The 17,444-nt window shown below is 38.6% G+C and overlaps 1 protein-coding gene across 9 annotated transcripts in view; it reads left to right on the top strand.

Annotated features, from left to right (window-relative positions):
* The window catches only part of RALGAPA1 (Ral GTPase activating protein catalytic subunit alpha 1), a 297,067-nt gene that overhangs the window by 86,103 nt on the left and 193,520 nt on the right, over positions 1-17,444 (top strand). For all 9 annotated transcript variants that reach the window (XR_013960957.1, XR_013960958.1, XR_013960959.1 and 6 more), the window contains exons 11-14: positions 4,716-4,913; positions 9,016-9,153; positions 13,497-13,645; positions 17,091-17,220. Coding sequence is in view for 6 of the 9 variants with exons in the window: in XM_080675533.1 (XP_080531659.1) it covers positions 4,716-4,913; positions 9,016-9,153; positions 13,497-13,645; positions 17,091-17,220 (615 nt within the window). In the remaining 3 variants the exon portion in view is untranslated. The remainder of the gene's footprint in view (positions 1-4,715; positions 4,914-9,015; positions 9,154-13,496; positions 13,646-17,090; positions 17,221-17,444) is intronic.

Here is a 17,444-nt window from a genome sequence, read left to right as displayed (position 1 = left end):
GTAGGGTCATACACTCTCTCACCAAGGGGTCCAGATGTCCAGTAGCATGGGTCCAGTGGCTGAAGCGGCAGGCTTGTCAGGAGGGGTATGTACTTCAAGTCTCACCAAGGTGTGCAGGAGCCAAGTCCCATGGCTGGAGCAACGGGGTTGGCAGGGGAGGAAGGGGTCACGCACTTGAAACTCACTAAAGGTTTCAGGCGCTGAGTTGTGTGGGGCCTATGGCTAAAGTGGCAGGCTTGGCGTGAGGTTCATGCACTCCAAAACTCATCGAAGGGTTCAGGTGCCATGTCTCTTGGGGCCTGTGTCTGAAATGTCAGGCTTGGCAGGAGGGAAGCGCACTCTGGGTTCACAGGAGCCTGTGGCCAGGGAGGCTGCAGTCCTGGAGTGTGCTGATGTGCAAATGAGGTGGCAGGTCTTTGGTCATAGTGGCTAGAGGGTCCAGGATGGTGACTGAGGCTAGTCTGGGTGGGGGTGAGGCTGTGCTCCTAGATCAGCAGCTCTCCCCTTCAAGATGGCGTGGTTTCTGTACCAGAGGTGATTGCTCCGGGTGTGCTTGCAGCAATGGCAGGGTCTTCCCGTCTAGGAGAGCCCAGTTTGCCAGCCCCCAAGACTGCTGAAGGATCTAACTGTCCCTCACTCACACACACATATACCACACACGCCCCTTTGTCTTCCTCACTCTCATTAGTCCTTTTCAAAGAATGAACTTTTGCTTTTAAAATTTTATCATTTGCCGAAACCGGTTTGGCTCAGTGGATAGAGCGTCGGCCTGCGGACTGAAAGGTCCCAGGTTCGATTCCGGTCAAGGGCATGTACCTTGGTTGCGGGCACATCCCCAGTGGGGAGTGTGCAGGAGGCAGCTGATCGATGTTTCTCTCTCATCGATGTTTCTAACTCTCTATCCCTCTCCCTTCCTCTCTGTAAAAAATTAATAAAATATATTTAAAAAATTTTTTTATCATTTTTATTTTTGTTTTTCTCTTATTAATTTTTGCTTTTTTCTTTCTCCTTTTCCTGATTTTATTTTGATGTGTGTGGTTTTTTTTTTTAGCTAATTCATATTAGCCTCACATTTTTCTCATATAAGCATTTTTGAGGCTATTATTTTACCTCTTAATAATGTTGCAGCTACAGTCTATGAATTTTGATGTATAGCATTTTTGTTACTGTTTACTTCTAAATATTTTTTAACTTTCATGTTAATACCTTCTTTGACCTATGAATCATTTATCAATGTATATCTTCCAAACATTTTAGATTATTTTAGTTTTCTTTTTTCTAACAAATTTCTAATTTTTTGGTCAGAGGATATAGTCTTCATAGTACTAATTACTTAAAATTTATTAAAATGTACAGTTCAGTATGTAGTCAGTTCTCAAATATTCTGTCTTTGAAAACAATGTATTATTTTGAGTTCAGTAATCATTAAAGTCTCTTATATCAAGCTTATTGTGTTCGTTAACTTTTCTATGTCCTCACTTAAGATATTTGGTCAGCTTGACATCACAGTTATAGGGAGGGGTGTGTTAAAATCTAATACTCTGATGGTGAGTTGCCTACATTTTCCTTTATAGTTTCATAGACTTTTCTTTTTATATATATATATATATTTGATTGATTTCAGAGAGGAAGGGATAGGGAGAGAGAGAGAGAGAGAAACATCAATGATGAGAGAGAAGCATTATTTGAATTCCTCCTGCACACACCATACTGAGGATAGAGCCCAAAACCCAGGTATTTGCCCTTGACTGGAATCGAACCTGGGACCCTTCAGTTTGCAGGCCGATGCTCTATCCACTGAGCCAAACTGGCTAGGGCTCATAGATTTTGTTTCGTATAATTTGAAGCTGTGTAATTAACACACATGTTTATAACGATACTGGAGGCCCGGTGCACAAATTCGTGCACGGCTGGAGTCTGGCCACCCCACCCAGATGGGGGCCCATCGTGCCGGGCTAGCAGGGGGATGGGCCACAGGCAGTTGGATGACTGGCCCTGCCCCCAATCGGGGTGTGGGGGGGGTCGATTGGGGGCAGGGCTGGCCAGGGGGAGGGGTCGCGGGCAATTGGCTGGGTTGCCCCACCCCCCATCAGGGTGTTGGGGGCTGATTGGGGTGGGGATGGTAGGGGGGAGTGTCCACGGGCAGTTTACTGGCTGGCCCCACCCCCGATCAGGGTGTTGGGGGCCTATCCGGGGCTGGGCCAGCTGGGGCAGGGGGAAGCTGATGGGGCCCGGATCGGGCTGGTTGGCTGTTGCAGTGTGCGTCACAGTCACTGGTTGTTCTGATCATTCTGCCATTCCGGTCGCTAGGCTTCCTCCTATCTAATAAAAGGGTAATATGCAATTAACCGTCACTCTGTCACAAAGATGGCTGCACCCATAGCCACAAGATAGTGGCGCCCAGTCCCCTCAGCCCTGCCGGAGTCCCCCAGTGCTGGGCTCGCCCACTGAGAGAAGGCAGCGTAAGCGGCCTGGAGGAATGCTTACTTCGTCGCTGTGGCGACTGGTCAAGCGTTCTGCCCCAGCCGCGGAGGGCCTCTGGGCAGTGGCCGCGGAGGGCCTCTGGGTCACAGAGAACCTCTGGGCATCAGGCACGGAGCAGCCAGGCCCCGCAGAGAGCTACTGGTACACGGATTTGTGCGCAGGGCTACTAGTTTATATATGGATCTTGGTGAATTAAACCTTTTATTTATGGCCTTTGTTTTACATCTATTTTATCTACTATTAGTACATTTATATCACTTTCTTTTTATTAGAATTAGCCTCATGTGTCTTTTTTAAAGTATTTTCAACCCTTTTTATATAATTAGATTTATATGTCTCTTGTGAATATGGTTCAACTTTTAAAAATGCGTATCTTTTAACTGGAATATTTATATTTATTTTAATTACTAATATGTTTAAATTTATTGTTACTCTATTTTGTTCCTTCTATTTTTCTTTTTTATATATTTTTTATTTTTCTCATATTTTTTACTTTCTTTTTAATTAATGGTTTTTCATTCTGTATCCTCCTCCTTCCCATCATTTGGTTTGAAAGTTATACTCTTTCTTTTTAGATACTTCTAAAATGTATATAAATTATATCATGGTCTACTATTATCTGCAACTTCCCTTTCGCATAAACCATTGTTTTTGAGATTTGTTGTTGATACATCCTTCATTCATTTTAGCTACTTTGTGGCATTGCAATTAATGATGATTTTTAATTTATTTCAGAGAGGAAGGGTGAGGGAGAGAGGGATAGAAACATCAATGATGAGAGAGAATCATCAGTAAGTTGCCCACTGCAAGCCCCCTGTTGGAGATCAGGCCCACAACCCTGACATTTGCCCTGACTAGGAATTGAGCCATGACCTCTTGGTTGATAAGTTGACACTCAACCACTGAGCCAGGAAGGCTGGGCTGATTTTTAGAATTGAAATGAATAGGTAATGGTTGTAAAAAGAAAAATTAAAAGCAATTTAATTCAATTTCTATTTGAAAATAAAAAGTACAGTGAAATATTACATAAACACAAACATGCATAAGGAAAGGATTTGGGTGGTGTGATTAAGAATATTTTTACTGTTTTATTTTTGTTGCCTGAATTGTATAAAAAATTTCTTTTGAGCCCTAGCTGGTTTTGCTCAGTGGATAAAGCGTCAGACTGAAGACTCCCAGGTTTGATTGTGGTCAAGAGCACGTACTTTGGATACAGGCTCCCGGCCCTGGTCGGGGGCATGCAGGAGGCAACCAATCAGTGCATGTCTCTCATATCAGTGTTTCTCTCCGTCTCTCCCTCTCCTTTCCACTCTCATAAAATCAATGGGAAACATATCCTTGGGTGAGGATTTTAAAAAAAATTTATTTTGATGTGAAAATGTAGTGTTCTTGTGAGTGACAAGGACATATTTCCTTTTTAAAAAGTTAAGTCATGCCCTAACTGGTTTTGCTCAGTGGATAGAGCACCAGCCTGCGGACTTAAGGGTCCCAGGTTCGATTCCAGTCAAGGGCATGTACCTTGGTTGCGGGCACATCCCCAGTGGGGAGTGTGCAGGAGGTAGCTGATCGATGTTTCTCTCTCATCGATGTTTCAAACTCTCTATCCCTCTCCCTTCTTCTCTGTAAAAAAATCAATAAAAAATATATTAAAAAAAAAATTAAGGCAACCTGGCAAGTACCTAAAGAAAAGAATAACTAAAATATTTATTTTAATTTCTGAAGTATTATTGTCTTAATATTTAATTTATGTAAATTTGTTGTAAGTAAAAGAAAATAAGAAAGCTGTAACTTTTCTTTTTCTTTATATGCTTAAAAAAGCTCAGTTGATTTGTTTCATGTGATTTTTATTCTCAGAGTTAGATTTTGTTTTGTTTCAATTAAAATCTTGTTTTTAAATATACTTTTATTGATTTTTAGAGGGAGAGGAAAGGAGAATAGAGAGAAACACTGATGAGAGAGTAACATCATCGATTGACTACCTCCTGTATACTGGGGATTGAGCCCACAACCTGGGCATGTGCCCTGATCAGAAATCAAACTGGTGACCTTTTCGTTCAGGGGTCGACATCACTGTCTCTCCTCCCTTCCTCTCTAAAATCAGTAAAACATATATATATTTTAAATGGTCTATACCTCATTTTATAACAGGATAGAAATATATGTATTAGTGGTTTTTGGCAAAGTAAAAGGCATCTAAAAGGTATCATTACTTCTTTTCTTTTTTTCACTAGGCATTTTTATTACCAATTTGTGAAGCAGCAGCAATGAGGAAAGTGGTAAAAGTATATCAAGAATGGATTCAGCAAGAGGAAAAACCTTTGTTCATGCAAGAGCCTGAAGAAATTGTGATTTCTTCTTCTGACTTACCTTGCATTGACAATGTTCCAGACCATGATATTTCAATGGAAGAAGGAGAAAAGAGAGAAGAGGTAAAATGATAAGACTTAAGTTCTTTATTATTTGTTTAATAGATTAGATTTTCAAAAAGTGTGATGTTAACACACCTATACTTACTAAATGGGAAGGTAAAGATACCATTAGTATATTTTATAATTTCGGTAACATTACAATTAGCTCAGTACCCTATCCCAAAGCTTTTTGATGTCACAACTTAAAAAAAAAGAATATTGAGGTTGTATATACTAAATCTTTATTGTCATTGTCTAGATCAAAATTAGATGCTATTATAAAAGGTATAATATTTAAAACTGTGGTAATAGATCAAAATAGATGTTGTCATACATACTTCTTAGAGTGATTACCAAACTACAGTTCTTCTTACCTGTCTTATTCTAAGATTGGGTACCCAGCGCAAACCAGAATATTCTTTCTTTCTTAAAAATTTTTGCATTAATGCCAGTTGCAGAATAAAAAACATCCTGATGTGCTAAATAAGTTGGTCCGTGTTAAAATGACTGAGTTTTCTCACAGTGGGGAAAAGATTAGAGAAAGGAGAGAAGAAGTGGAATTTGGGTCTCCCCCCAACCCCTGGTTCCTTTTATTTCTTAAACCTAAATGAATTTTTGTCCTTTAGTTGTTTAGCCGTTCTCATAGGTCAGGTTCTCACCAAAAATGAAAGTCTGATATTGACATGTCTCTTACTAAATCCAGATAGGAGCAACTTGATAATGTTTATTCACCTTGGTGATTCATTTAATATTATCAATGTAATTTATCAGAATTTTAACCATTAAATGAATAGGCTACGTTCTTAGGGATTCAGTGAATCAATTATACATATATATATATATATATATATATATATATATATATACACACACATGTATACTGAGTGGCCAGATTATTATGATCTCTGAATGCATAATAATCTGGCCACTCAATGTATATATATGTATGTATGTATTTGTAGGGCATTCTCCCCTTTGTCTAAGAAGGGGGAGAATGTAACTAAGAAATTTAATTGAAGGAAATAAAATTAACCATGTAAATTATGAAATAAAATTTCCAGTTCTACTTATTATATACCAACAAAAATATCCAAATTTTGCACTAAGCTAGAAGATAAAACTGTCAGTCTAAATAATCTATTTTCCCCCAAATTTTTGTCATGAATTTTTAGCTTAATACTGAGCCTACCCTGTGTCATTTACTATCCTTAAATAAAAATGACAGATAATATAATCTATTTACATAACTAAAATTCAAATAGTTGAAAGTGGGAGGAAAGAACAAAGGTACAAATGCAAGGTGATATAAGTGTGTTGTACAGGTGTCTTCTGCTACTTAAATACTGCAACCAGTGTTGCCATTAGAGATGTGATTTTTTTTTTTAATGCCAGCAACTCTTGCTAATGGCATGAATGAAAAACAGAAGATATAATCATTTATTGATTTACTAGAGGCCTAGTGCCCTCGGGGGATGTCTGACTGACGGCTTAGGCCCGCTCTGCTGCGCTTACCAGCCATGAGCCCGGCTTCTGGCTGAGCAGTGCTCCCCCGTGGGAGCGCACTGACCACCAGGGGGCAGCTCCTGCGTTGAACATCTGCCCCTGGTGGTCAGTGTGCGTCATAGTGACTGGTCGTTCCGCCATTCAGTCAATTTGCATATTAGCCTTTTACTATGTAGGATATTTCTGATAAATTTCATATATTAAAAATCATTTAAAATTAGGCATTACTCATAAAATGCAGTTAAGTTATACATTCAGATAATTTTTATAAATGGTTTTTTTGTTTATTTATTTTTTAATAAATGGGGTTTTTTCACATAGTGCACGTGAGACATTTGTAAGACATGTTGGATACAGGATAGTTTGTGTATGTGCAGATTCTCAAGCACCTTATAGTATGTTTAGCATTCCGTGGATCATTTTATTAAAAAATTTATGGTCTTCTTATTTCTTGTGACAATAAAACACTTCCACAAATTTCAAAATGTTCTGTAAAACATGCCAATTGAGAAAGTTTTGGAGACATAAGCCCGAAAAAACATCATTTCTGTCTTCACATAACTTATGATCTAGCAGGAAGACAAATATTCAAAGTAAGTAGTATAAAACAATATTATTTCTGTGATCTAGTGTGTGAAAGAGGGAACATCTAACAGTTTAGGGAAGGCTTCATGGAGGAGGTAGTATGATGTAAGGAGCAGGTAACAAATGGGAAAGGAACTGCATAGTGTGAATAGAATCTACAAAAATGTGTAGGTATACCATTGTAATTGGCTTTGATTACATTCTGGACACTGGAAAGCCTTCAAAGGATTATGAGTAGAAGAATGCATGAGTAGTTAGATATTTCAGGAGTATTATACCAAGTCTCGGTTGAAAGATAGATTGGAGTTCAATCTGGAGGCAAGAGACTAGTTAAGAAATATTAGCCAAGTTCAGAAGGGAGATGCTAAGTACCTGATAGAGATAGGACAGTGATAGTTGCAATATATATATATATATATATATATATATATATATATATATATAAGCCTAAACGACCGTTGCAACCAAAACAACCGAATGGACAACCGAACAGGCTGCGAGGGCAACCAGGCCGGCAGGGGGGTTAGTGAGGGACAACCACACGACCAAGCAGCAGGCTGGGTGGGGAGACCAGGCCGGCAGGGGGGTTAGTGAGGGACAACCACACGACTGAACTGTAGGCTGCCTGGGGCGACTAGGCTGGCAGGGAGGTTAGTGAGGGACGACCACACGACTGAGCAGCAGGCTGCGTGGGGCGACCAGGCTGGCAGGGGGTTTAGTGAGGGATGACCACACGACTGAGCAGCAGGCTGCGTGCGGTGACCAGGCCAGCAGGGGGGGCAGTTGGGGGTGATCAAGCTGGCAGGGGGGGCATTAAGGGGCAATCAGGCCAGCAGGCAGAGGTGGTTAGGGGTGATCAGGCTGGCAGGGTGGGCACTTATGGGCAGTCAGGCAGACAGGCAGGTGAGCGGTTAGGAGCCAGCGGTCCAGGATTGTGAGAGGATGTCCCGGATTGGAGAGGGTGCTGGCTGGGCTGAGGGGACCCTCCCCCTCCCATGCACGAATTTCATGCACCGGGCCTCTAGTGGTAATATAAGGAACAAGACTGATATATGAGCTGCTTTGGTGGTACAATCAATATGTTTTGATGATTAAATTGGCTGAGAGAAATGAGAAATGGGGAGGTGTCCCAAGTTTCTTTTTTTGGGTAGTTGCCATTCACTCTTGAATAGGAATTTTAAAAATGCAAGTGTGGTGGTGGTGGCCAAGGCGGCTGGAGAGGTTGGTAGGAAGTTGTGGGTCAGGGAGAAGACTTAGTTAATAAACTTCCTTTTAAACATTTTTAATTTGAGGTGCTTGTGGATCATTCAGGAAAAACTATTTAGATGATACCTAGAGCTTATGAGAAAGGTACTGTTTTGGCTACTCAGAGCTGAGTTCAGTGCTGCTTCTGGCAATGGCAAAGTATTAGATGAAACCACCTGCATTTTACAATGATAAGTTCTAGAAGAAAAAATATTTAAAAAAAAAACTATTTGAAGATACTGGTGAGTGACCAAAAGCTGAAAGAAACTAGAGAGTAACTTTAAGAAAGGGAACAACATTGAGTGAAATTTCTGTTTGTGTGGCTTTTCACAGATAAGGGAAATCTCTAGTCAGTAAGATTTTGACAGCTGAAACTCGAGCAGAAAGCTGCAATTTTAGTGGTTTCAAGTATCAGAATTCTTTCTACGGATAATAGGAATTTTACCAATCTTAAGTAGGATAAATAGAAGCAATTTTCTATTTTATTTAAGTTTTTTAGATTAAGGCATTTACTTTAGAACAAAATTCATCTCTTTCAAGGCTGTGTAAGTGTGTAAGTATTCAGAGGGGAGGTTTATTCATTTGGTACATAGAAAAATGTCTCTATATCTGAAATGATACAATAATCTCTGGTGAACAAACAGCTTTAGTAATCAAATAAGACAGACATCTGCTGTTTTGAAAAGATGCTTAGCAGTGGTATCCAATAATTTCCAATTTACTTCAACTTACTGATTTGTCATAGCATTCTTAATTAATGAAATGTTAAAAACTTGGTATTTTGCTTCAGGAAAATGGGACCAATATTGCTGATCATGTTCGAAATTCCACTTGGGCAAAAAATGGCACCTATCAAGATGTTCTTCATAATGCCTCTGAAGAAGCCACAGAACAAAACATACGAGCTGGTACCCAGGCAGTTTTGCAGGTGGATCACTTTTTGATTATTTTTTAAAAATAACATAATCATTAAAAATTTTGAACATAGTTTAGTATTTCAGTGTAGAGTATAATTTTTTAAATGTAATAAATTTGCCAACCACCGTTATCAGGCCGTCTTATTTCCTATCTTTCTTTTATATCTTACATCCAATTTGACAACAAATCCTGTCAGTTTTCATAATGTATGCAAAATTGGACTAGGATTGAGCACTCACATTACCTCTTGTGTCCAGGCCTCCATAATCTTTCATCTGGATTATTGCAGTAAACTCCTTTTTTAAAAAAAATATGTCTTTATTGATTTCAGAGAGAGGCAGGGAAAGGGCGAGAAAGATAGAAACATCAATGATAGTGAATCATTGATTGGCTGCCTCCTGCACTGTGGATCAAGCCTGAAACCCGGGCATGTGCCTTACCAGAAATCGAACTGTGACCTCCTGGTTCATAGATCGATGCTCAGCCACTGAGCCATGCTGGCCAAGATGCAGTAAACTCCTAATTAGTATTTTTGCTTTTACTCTTGCCCACCCATCACCCTGGTAATCTCAAAATAATAGCCAGAGTGATTCTATTAAGAACAGTCAGTTCATGTCATTTTTTCTGCTTAAAACTTGCTAGTAAGTTTATCATTAATCATAAAAGCAAAAGCCTTTTTAATGGTCTGTAAGGTTTTATTTACATCACTAGAGTTCCGGTGCACGAATTCATGCACCAGTGGGGTCCCTCGGCCTGGCCTGTGGGATCTGCCAAAATCAGCTCTCTGACATCCCCCGAGGAGTCCTGGATTGCGAGAGGATGCAGGCCAGGCCGAGGGACCCCACCAGTGCACAATCAGGGCCGGGGAAGGAAGTGGGATGTTGCAGCCAGGGAGGGACAGTGGGAAGGCTCCAGGGCATGTCTGGCCAGTCTCGCTCAGTCCCGATTGGCCAGACCCCAACAGCAAGCTAATCTACCAGTTGGAGTGTCTGCCCCCTGGTGGTCAGTGCACATTATAGCGACTGGTTGACTCTGCCCGCCCTGCTGGTCAGTGCACATCATAGCGAGTGGTTGAGCGGCCTTAGCATATTACGCTTTGATTGAACAGATGACTAGACACTTAGCATATTAGGCTTTATTATATAGGGTTATATAGGATTGTTCCTCAGATTGTAATCCATAGACTGACTAGTGCTTGCCCACAACATAATTATAAAATTGGGAGTAATTTTATAAACTGAGTCATTGAATATCTCTCAATTCTAATGAAAGTTTGGGTTTTTATGTCTTTTTGCATTTCCTCTTTTCTGTTCTTTTTTATTAGTCATATTTATAATAGAACCTTTCTGTTAAAGATTGGTGGAAGAAACTTGTTCTTTTACCACTGATAGTATGAGAATCTATGCTTCACATGCTCTGTCTCTGTTTCTTAACGTATTTCCTACTGCCTTTTCTCCTTCCTCACCTCATTCTATACTCCTTGCTTTTTCTCATTTGTGCTGCACAGGCTGTCACCTCAGTTACCTTATATCTGCATCTGCTTTTGTCTGGAAAGCTTTTTTCCTAGATTGCTACAGAGTTCAGTTTTGTCTTTTCCTTTTCAATTTATTCATATTTATATTCATTCTCTACTCTCCGCTTCACCACTTCCTTTTGAATGCATGGCATCCTTGAGGACAATGAGATGATAGTGAATACCCTTGTTTTTGGCTTTTGGCAGTATTTCTCAGGTTCAATTGCTGTTATAGCATTTGTTACAGTTTTTGGTAAATACTCTTTTTCAAATTAAGGAATTATACATTTTTTCCTAGTTTGCTAAAATAAAGTATTTTATTTTAATAATGAATAAGTGCTGAATGGTTTTTCTGAATACATTGTGATGATCATACTTTTTTCCCCCCACTTAAATCTATTGATAGAGTATATTATATTAACAGGCTTTTCTGATGTCAAGACATCCTATCATTTCTGGGGTAAATACTAGTCAGTCATAAAGTATTATATTTTGCCCAATTTGAATTGCTACTGTTGTTTCGGCCATATGTTCATAAGTGATATTGGTCTTTTCTTACATAGTCCTTTTTTGGTTTTTTGTTGTGTTTTTTTTTGTAATAGGATTATAGTTTTGTAAAAATATTGGGTGATTTTCCTTCATCTTTGTCTCTCAAACAGCTTGTGTAAAATAGGGATCATCTTCCATGAACGTTAGGCAAAACTTTGCCTGTAAAGCTTTCCAGGCCTGGTGTTCAGAGATGGGTAAAGGAGACCTTGATTACCAGTTCACTTTCATTCATGGTTTCAATGTATACATCTTTTCTATTTCTTCTTCAGTCAGTTTTGGCAATTTATGTTTGTCTACAAAATAATTTATTTGCTCTGGCCTGTGTGGCTCAGTTAGTTGAGCATTGTCCCATGCACCTAAAGGTCACTGGTTCGATTCCCAGTCAGGAAACATACCCAGGTTGTGGGTTCGATCCCCCATTGGAGTTCATACAGGAGGCAAGTGATTGATGTTTCTCTATAACATCAGTGTTTCTCTCTCTCTCTCTCTCTCTCTCCCTCTCTCTCTCTCTCTCTCTCTCTCTCTCTCTCTCTTTCTCTCTCTACCTTTGTCTCTCTCAAAAAATCAATAAAAATATACTTTTAAAAAGCATTAAATTTTCAATTATTAGCGTAAAGCTATTCAGTGAACTATCATCATTTCAGAATTCTTTCCTGGATATATACTTATGTCCTTATTTTATTTGTAACTAGAGGCCCGGTGCACAAAATTCGTGCAGGGGGAGTGTCCCTCAGCCCAGCTGCACCCTCTCCAGTCTGGGATCCCTCTTACAATCTGGGACTGCTGGCTCCCAACTGCTCACCTGCTTGTCTGCATGATTACCCCTAACTGCTTCTTCCTGCCAGCCTGATTGCCCCCTAACCACTCCCCTGCCAGCCTAATCGACGCCTAACTGCTCCCTTGCCAGCCAGATTGTCCCCAACTGCCCTCCTCTGCCAGTCCGATCGCTCCCAACTGCCCTCCCCTGCCGGCCCGGTTGCACCCAACTGCCCTCCCCTGCCAGCCCAGTCACCCCTAACTGCCCTCCCCTGCAGGCCTGGTTGTCCCTACTGTCCTCCCCTGCTGGCCCGGTTGCCCCCAACTGCCCTCTCCTACCATCCTGGTCTCTCCTAACTGCCCTCCCCTGCCGACCTGGTCACCCCCAACTGCCCTCCCCTGCAGGCCTGGCCCCCCTCAACTGCCCTCCCCTGCTGTCCTGGTCGCTCCTAACTCCCCTCCCCTGCCGTCCTGGTCTCTCCTAACTGCTTTCCCCTGCCAACCTGATCACCCCCAACTGCCCTCCCCTGCAGGCCTGTTCCCCTTCTACTGCCCTCCCCTGCCGGCCTGGCCGCACACAACTGCCTTCCCCTGCTGGCCATCTTGTGGCGGCCATATTGTGACCACATGGGGTGGCCATCTTGTGTGAGGGCATGATGGTCAATATGCATATTACCTTTTTATTATGTAGGATGTTTATTTGTACCTCTCTTGCATTTCTTGGTCAGTGTTGCTAAGCTTATAGTCAGCTTCTTTCTATTTTAACTATTTTAAAGTTAGCTTAATGTACTTTTCTTACATGATTTTACAACTATATTTTGTTACATAATTCATCCAGAGGATTTAAATCAGAATTATGAATATAAAAGATGTAAATGTCCTAGGTTTACAATGGATGCAATGTTCTCTTTTGCAAAGTGTCTTTGAGTGCCTTTGCCCACATGCCTGTTACCGTTATAATTTTGTCCTAAATAACAAAGTATAAATGATTTGATTGTAATGAATTTAATTGAAGATACATATTGATGGGTCCTAATTAGTAGTACTATAATATATAGTCTGTTTATACAGTCTTTATTATCAAAAGAGATGTACAAGCATTGCCAATAAACATGTAAAAAGAGGAAAGATGGTTTTAAACACCTCATTCAGAAAATTCTTGATTTGGGTATCATTTTTATTCTAAACTATTTGTATTTTTTTATTGTTCCTTTCATTTTATGACAGCAATATCATTCTTACATGAAACCTCTCTCAGTTTAAAAAAATATGCTGTTTTTTTACGTACTTGGGGCATTCCCAATAGTAATTTAAAATTTGTCTAGATAAACATAAAATACACAGATTTAATGAGTTTATATTTCAGGTATCAAGCTTGTGGTAAAAGTAGAATTATATATAATTAATCTATGGTCTTATGCTTTTAAATTTATTATTGATCACACCCTAGTCAGCATCTAAGGGTTTTTTTCTTTGAATAAGAAATTTGCCATTGAAATTCTATAATGAATGGCTAATGATTTCTTTTGTCTTAGGTGTTTATTATAAACTCATCAAATATATTTCTTCTTGAACCTGCAAATGAAATAAAAAGTCTTCTGGATGAGCACACAGATATGTGTAAACGTATTCTTAACATTTATCGGTTCATGGTTGTGCAAGTATCAATGGACAAAAAGACTTGGTAAAAATATTTATTCTTTATGTTTTTTATATTGTGTGTATGGATATTGTAATTTTTAGAGAACAGTGTCTTTGAACAGGGCTTGTTACAATATTTTATAGGCTTCTATTGACTAAATGAATTTAATATTTTATATAATTATGGTAGCAACAATAGTCTCCTTCACTTTATCTCAACATCTTTTTAAAAAAATCTTTTAAAAAATGTTTTTATTGATTTCAGACAGAGAAAGGGAGAGGGACAATAAGATAGAAACATGAGTGATGAGAGAGAATCATTGATTCGCTGACTCCTGCACGCCTCCTACTAGAGATCAAGCCCTCAACCTGTGCATGTGTCCTGACTGGAAATCAAACTGTGACCTCCTGGTTCATGGGTTGACACTCAATCACTGAGCCACACCAGCCGGGCTATCTCAACATCTTTGTTCAAACTTCCAAAAGACCCCGTGGCTTATTTTTTAAAATGGGCATATGATAACCTGCTGTGTCCCCAGGATTGAATGCATGTATGCATGTGTGAGTGAATGAATAAGCAATTATGGGATGTATGAATGCCTGATTCCTCAACCTAGCATTTAAGGCCATGTACAGTTAGGCCCTTGCTTACTTTCCAGCCCTTTCTCAAACCTAAACATCTTGCAGGGTGGGATTCTGCCTCCAGCTTTGTCAAATTTCCTGAGCACATCTGAACTTTCCTTTACAATGTCTAATTTCTGCCATCTTTTTTCATTGTTACCATTAACTATCTTTAGTGTCACCTTCATTTTTCCACATGTCCTTGTATTGTTTTCCTTGCTTCCTTTAATTCTGTATTTGTACCTCTGTTATAGTTGTCAAATTGTCTTAATCCCTAAATTACTTGTATACATTTGTTTATCTCACTGAATTGAGAGGCCGTAAAAGGTATATACTGGTTGTTTTGTTTCTATATTTCCTACGTTTCTTAGCATAATACCTTAGATAGTATTGGTACTCTATAAAGATTTGTTTAATTGAATGGAAAAAATAGGCCTTTGGGGGATATGAGAAGAGCTGTTCTTCAGTTTTTATAAAAATGGCACATGTTCATTACGAAATTCAAAGAAAAGTTTGAAAAAGAAAATAAAAGATGGCCAAAAGTTCTCTCACCAAGCCACACACACAGTTATGTGGTATTATGCCATGTATGTGTGCCATAATTTTCTTAACCAGTCACCTATTGATGGATATGTGGATATTTCATTTTGTTGTTGGAGGAGGGGAGGATGGTCAACATCCTTATACATATAATTTTTCTCTTTGACTCATTCTTAAAGAATGGAAGTTCTTACTCAAAGAACATGCTTAATTTATATTTTGCTATATATGGAAAAATGGCTTTATTTTGAAAAAATCTTTAACTATTAACATAATTATATTTATAAGTAGTTATCATTATTAACTTATTTGGAGCACTTTTATGTGCCAGGTATTTTTTCAAGCACTTTACATGTATTTTCTTAATCCTGATTACATCCTATGAGGTTGATGATATCTATATTTTATGATTCTTAGGCACAAGAGATTAAGTAATTTATCCTTGTTCACACAGCTGAGCTTTGAACTATGGTCCTTCTGACTTCAGAGCCCTAGTTATTATTTGCCAGTAACTAAAATACTTTGAATAATTATTTTGTTAGTTTGCCCTTTTTACTTTTTATATGCTTTGAATCAATGCTGTGGAGCCAGGTTAAAGAGAGTTTTGTTTTAAAATTGGAACACCATTTTAGAATTCTTCTCTTAATTGTTATCAATTCCTTTAAGTAAAAGCATAATGAAAGATTGCCCACATATTTTTATTGAGTTTACAAGTTTTTATGAATTAGAATCATTATTATTGTAGCATAAAGTGAAAGGGTATCTGATACATGAGTTAAGGTTTGACCACAAATCAGATAAGATTTATTTGGAAATCTATACTTTATTGCATATGCAGTTTACTTCAAATAGCTTTTCTTATAGCTAAGCTAGAAGCCTAGGATTACAAATGTGGCACCTTTGATTTTTATTTTATGAATGATTGCATCCGTTCATTTGTTAATAAATTCAGGATATTTTTCATTGAGTGATACTTTTCTATTTGATTTTGTTCTCACTTTCCAGAATAACCATGACATCTAAATATGGAATCTGTTGCTGCCTCTGCTGTATTTTTTCTCACATGGACTGCTCCATGTGTTGCTATGTCTGAAATGTGCTAGCAAATAAAGCCAAAGATGAGGGGCTGCGATAGGGACTTAGGCTGTTAGCCTCACTATACATCCAACCATAGTTCCCTTGTCAGCCTCTTTTTCACATATAGTTGAATTATTAGGTGAAAATATGGTAGTTTTGTGGTCTGAATAATAAACATCAAGGAGAACGAGGCAAGGTAAAGATATTATTAGGATGGCTTGATTTGCAGTACACAAAGAACATAAAGGGTTAAAAAATGGCCAGCCCATCAGTGGATAGAGCGTCAGCCTGCAGACTGAAGGGTCCCAGGTTCAATTCCGATCAAGGGCATGTACCTTGGTTGCGGGCATATCCCCATTAGCGGGTGTGCAGGAGGCAGCTGATTGAAGTTTCTCTCTCATCGATGTTTCTGGCTCTCTATCCCTCTCCCTTCCTCTCTATAAAAAAATCGATAAAATATATATATTTTTTAAAATGGCCAGCCCAGCGGTTGAGCGTCAACCTATGGACCAGGAGGTCACAGTTCAATTCCCAGTCAGGGCATATGCCCAGGTTGCAGGCTCAATCCCCAATGTGGGGCATGCAGGAGGCAGCCAATGAATGATTCTCTCTCATCATTGATGTTTCTATCTCTCGTCCTCTCTGAAATCGATAAAAAAATATATTCTTTTAAATGGCCAAACTTTAAAGATGGGAAGAAGCAATAGAATGATGGTCCTTGATGACTTGTCAGGCTCATTGTGATTTATTAATCTTAAAATATCATGTAGTGTTTCATTTTTAATTGAATTTATTGGTGTGACATTGGTTAATAAAATCATGTGGTGTTTTTAAATTGAACCTGTTTCAATTCTAGATATGTGGTGGTTTTCCCTATTGTAAAGATGGGTCAAAGTAGAACTATATTATATAGTTGAATGAGTGTTCTTCAAACAGCTTCCTAAGTTTACTACTTAATTTTTGGGGTGTAGGATGGGAACATTCTCACCACTTTCACCCAAAATTTTCAGCTTTTACATAAATATTTATTTGATGAGAGGTTATTGTTTCTGAAAATTAAAATGATATAGATTTATAAAGTGGAATTTAAAATTGTAATATTTCAGAATTCTAAAATTTTGAAAGATACTTGCTATTTGAGTTATTGAAAGATGATACCATTTTTAAAGCAAATAATAATTTGAAAGTTACTCATTAATCAAAAGCAAACATATGCAAGAAGGAAACTAATTAATTTTTTTTACTTTAAGGGAACAGATGCTGCTTGTGTTGCTCAGAGTCACGGAGTCTGTACTGAAGATGCCATCACAAGCTTTTCTACAGTTCCAGGGGAAAAAAAATATGACCTTGGCAGGTCGACTTGCAGGACCACTTTTTCAGGCAATAAAAATAAATAAATAGATAGTTAAATAGATGTATAGATATGTATTTTTTTAACACTCACTGAGCTCTGTATTTGTTACCTGAGGGGAAAAAGCTTTAAATTGGAGGTCATTTTATATTAAAGTATCTTTTGTAAAGCTAAATTAAAAATGGCTTTTTAAAATACACTATTTGCCATATGTACAAATTCATAACCTACTATAAAAGTGGAGGAAATACGG

This window comes from Plecotus auritus, assembly GCF_963455305.1.
Source record: "Plecotus auritus genome assembly, chromosome: 1".
NCBI classification, from domain to species: domain Eukaryota; kingdom Metazoa; phylum Chordata; class Mammalia; order Chiroptera; family Vespertilionidae; genus Plecotus; species Plecotus auritus.
Note: the sequence above shows the minus strand (reverse complement) of the source record. Positions and strands in the feature narration are given on the sequence as shown.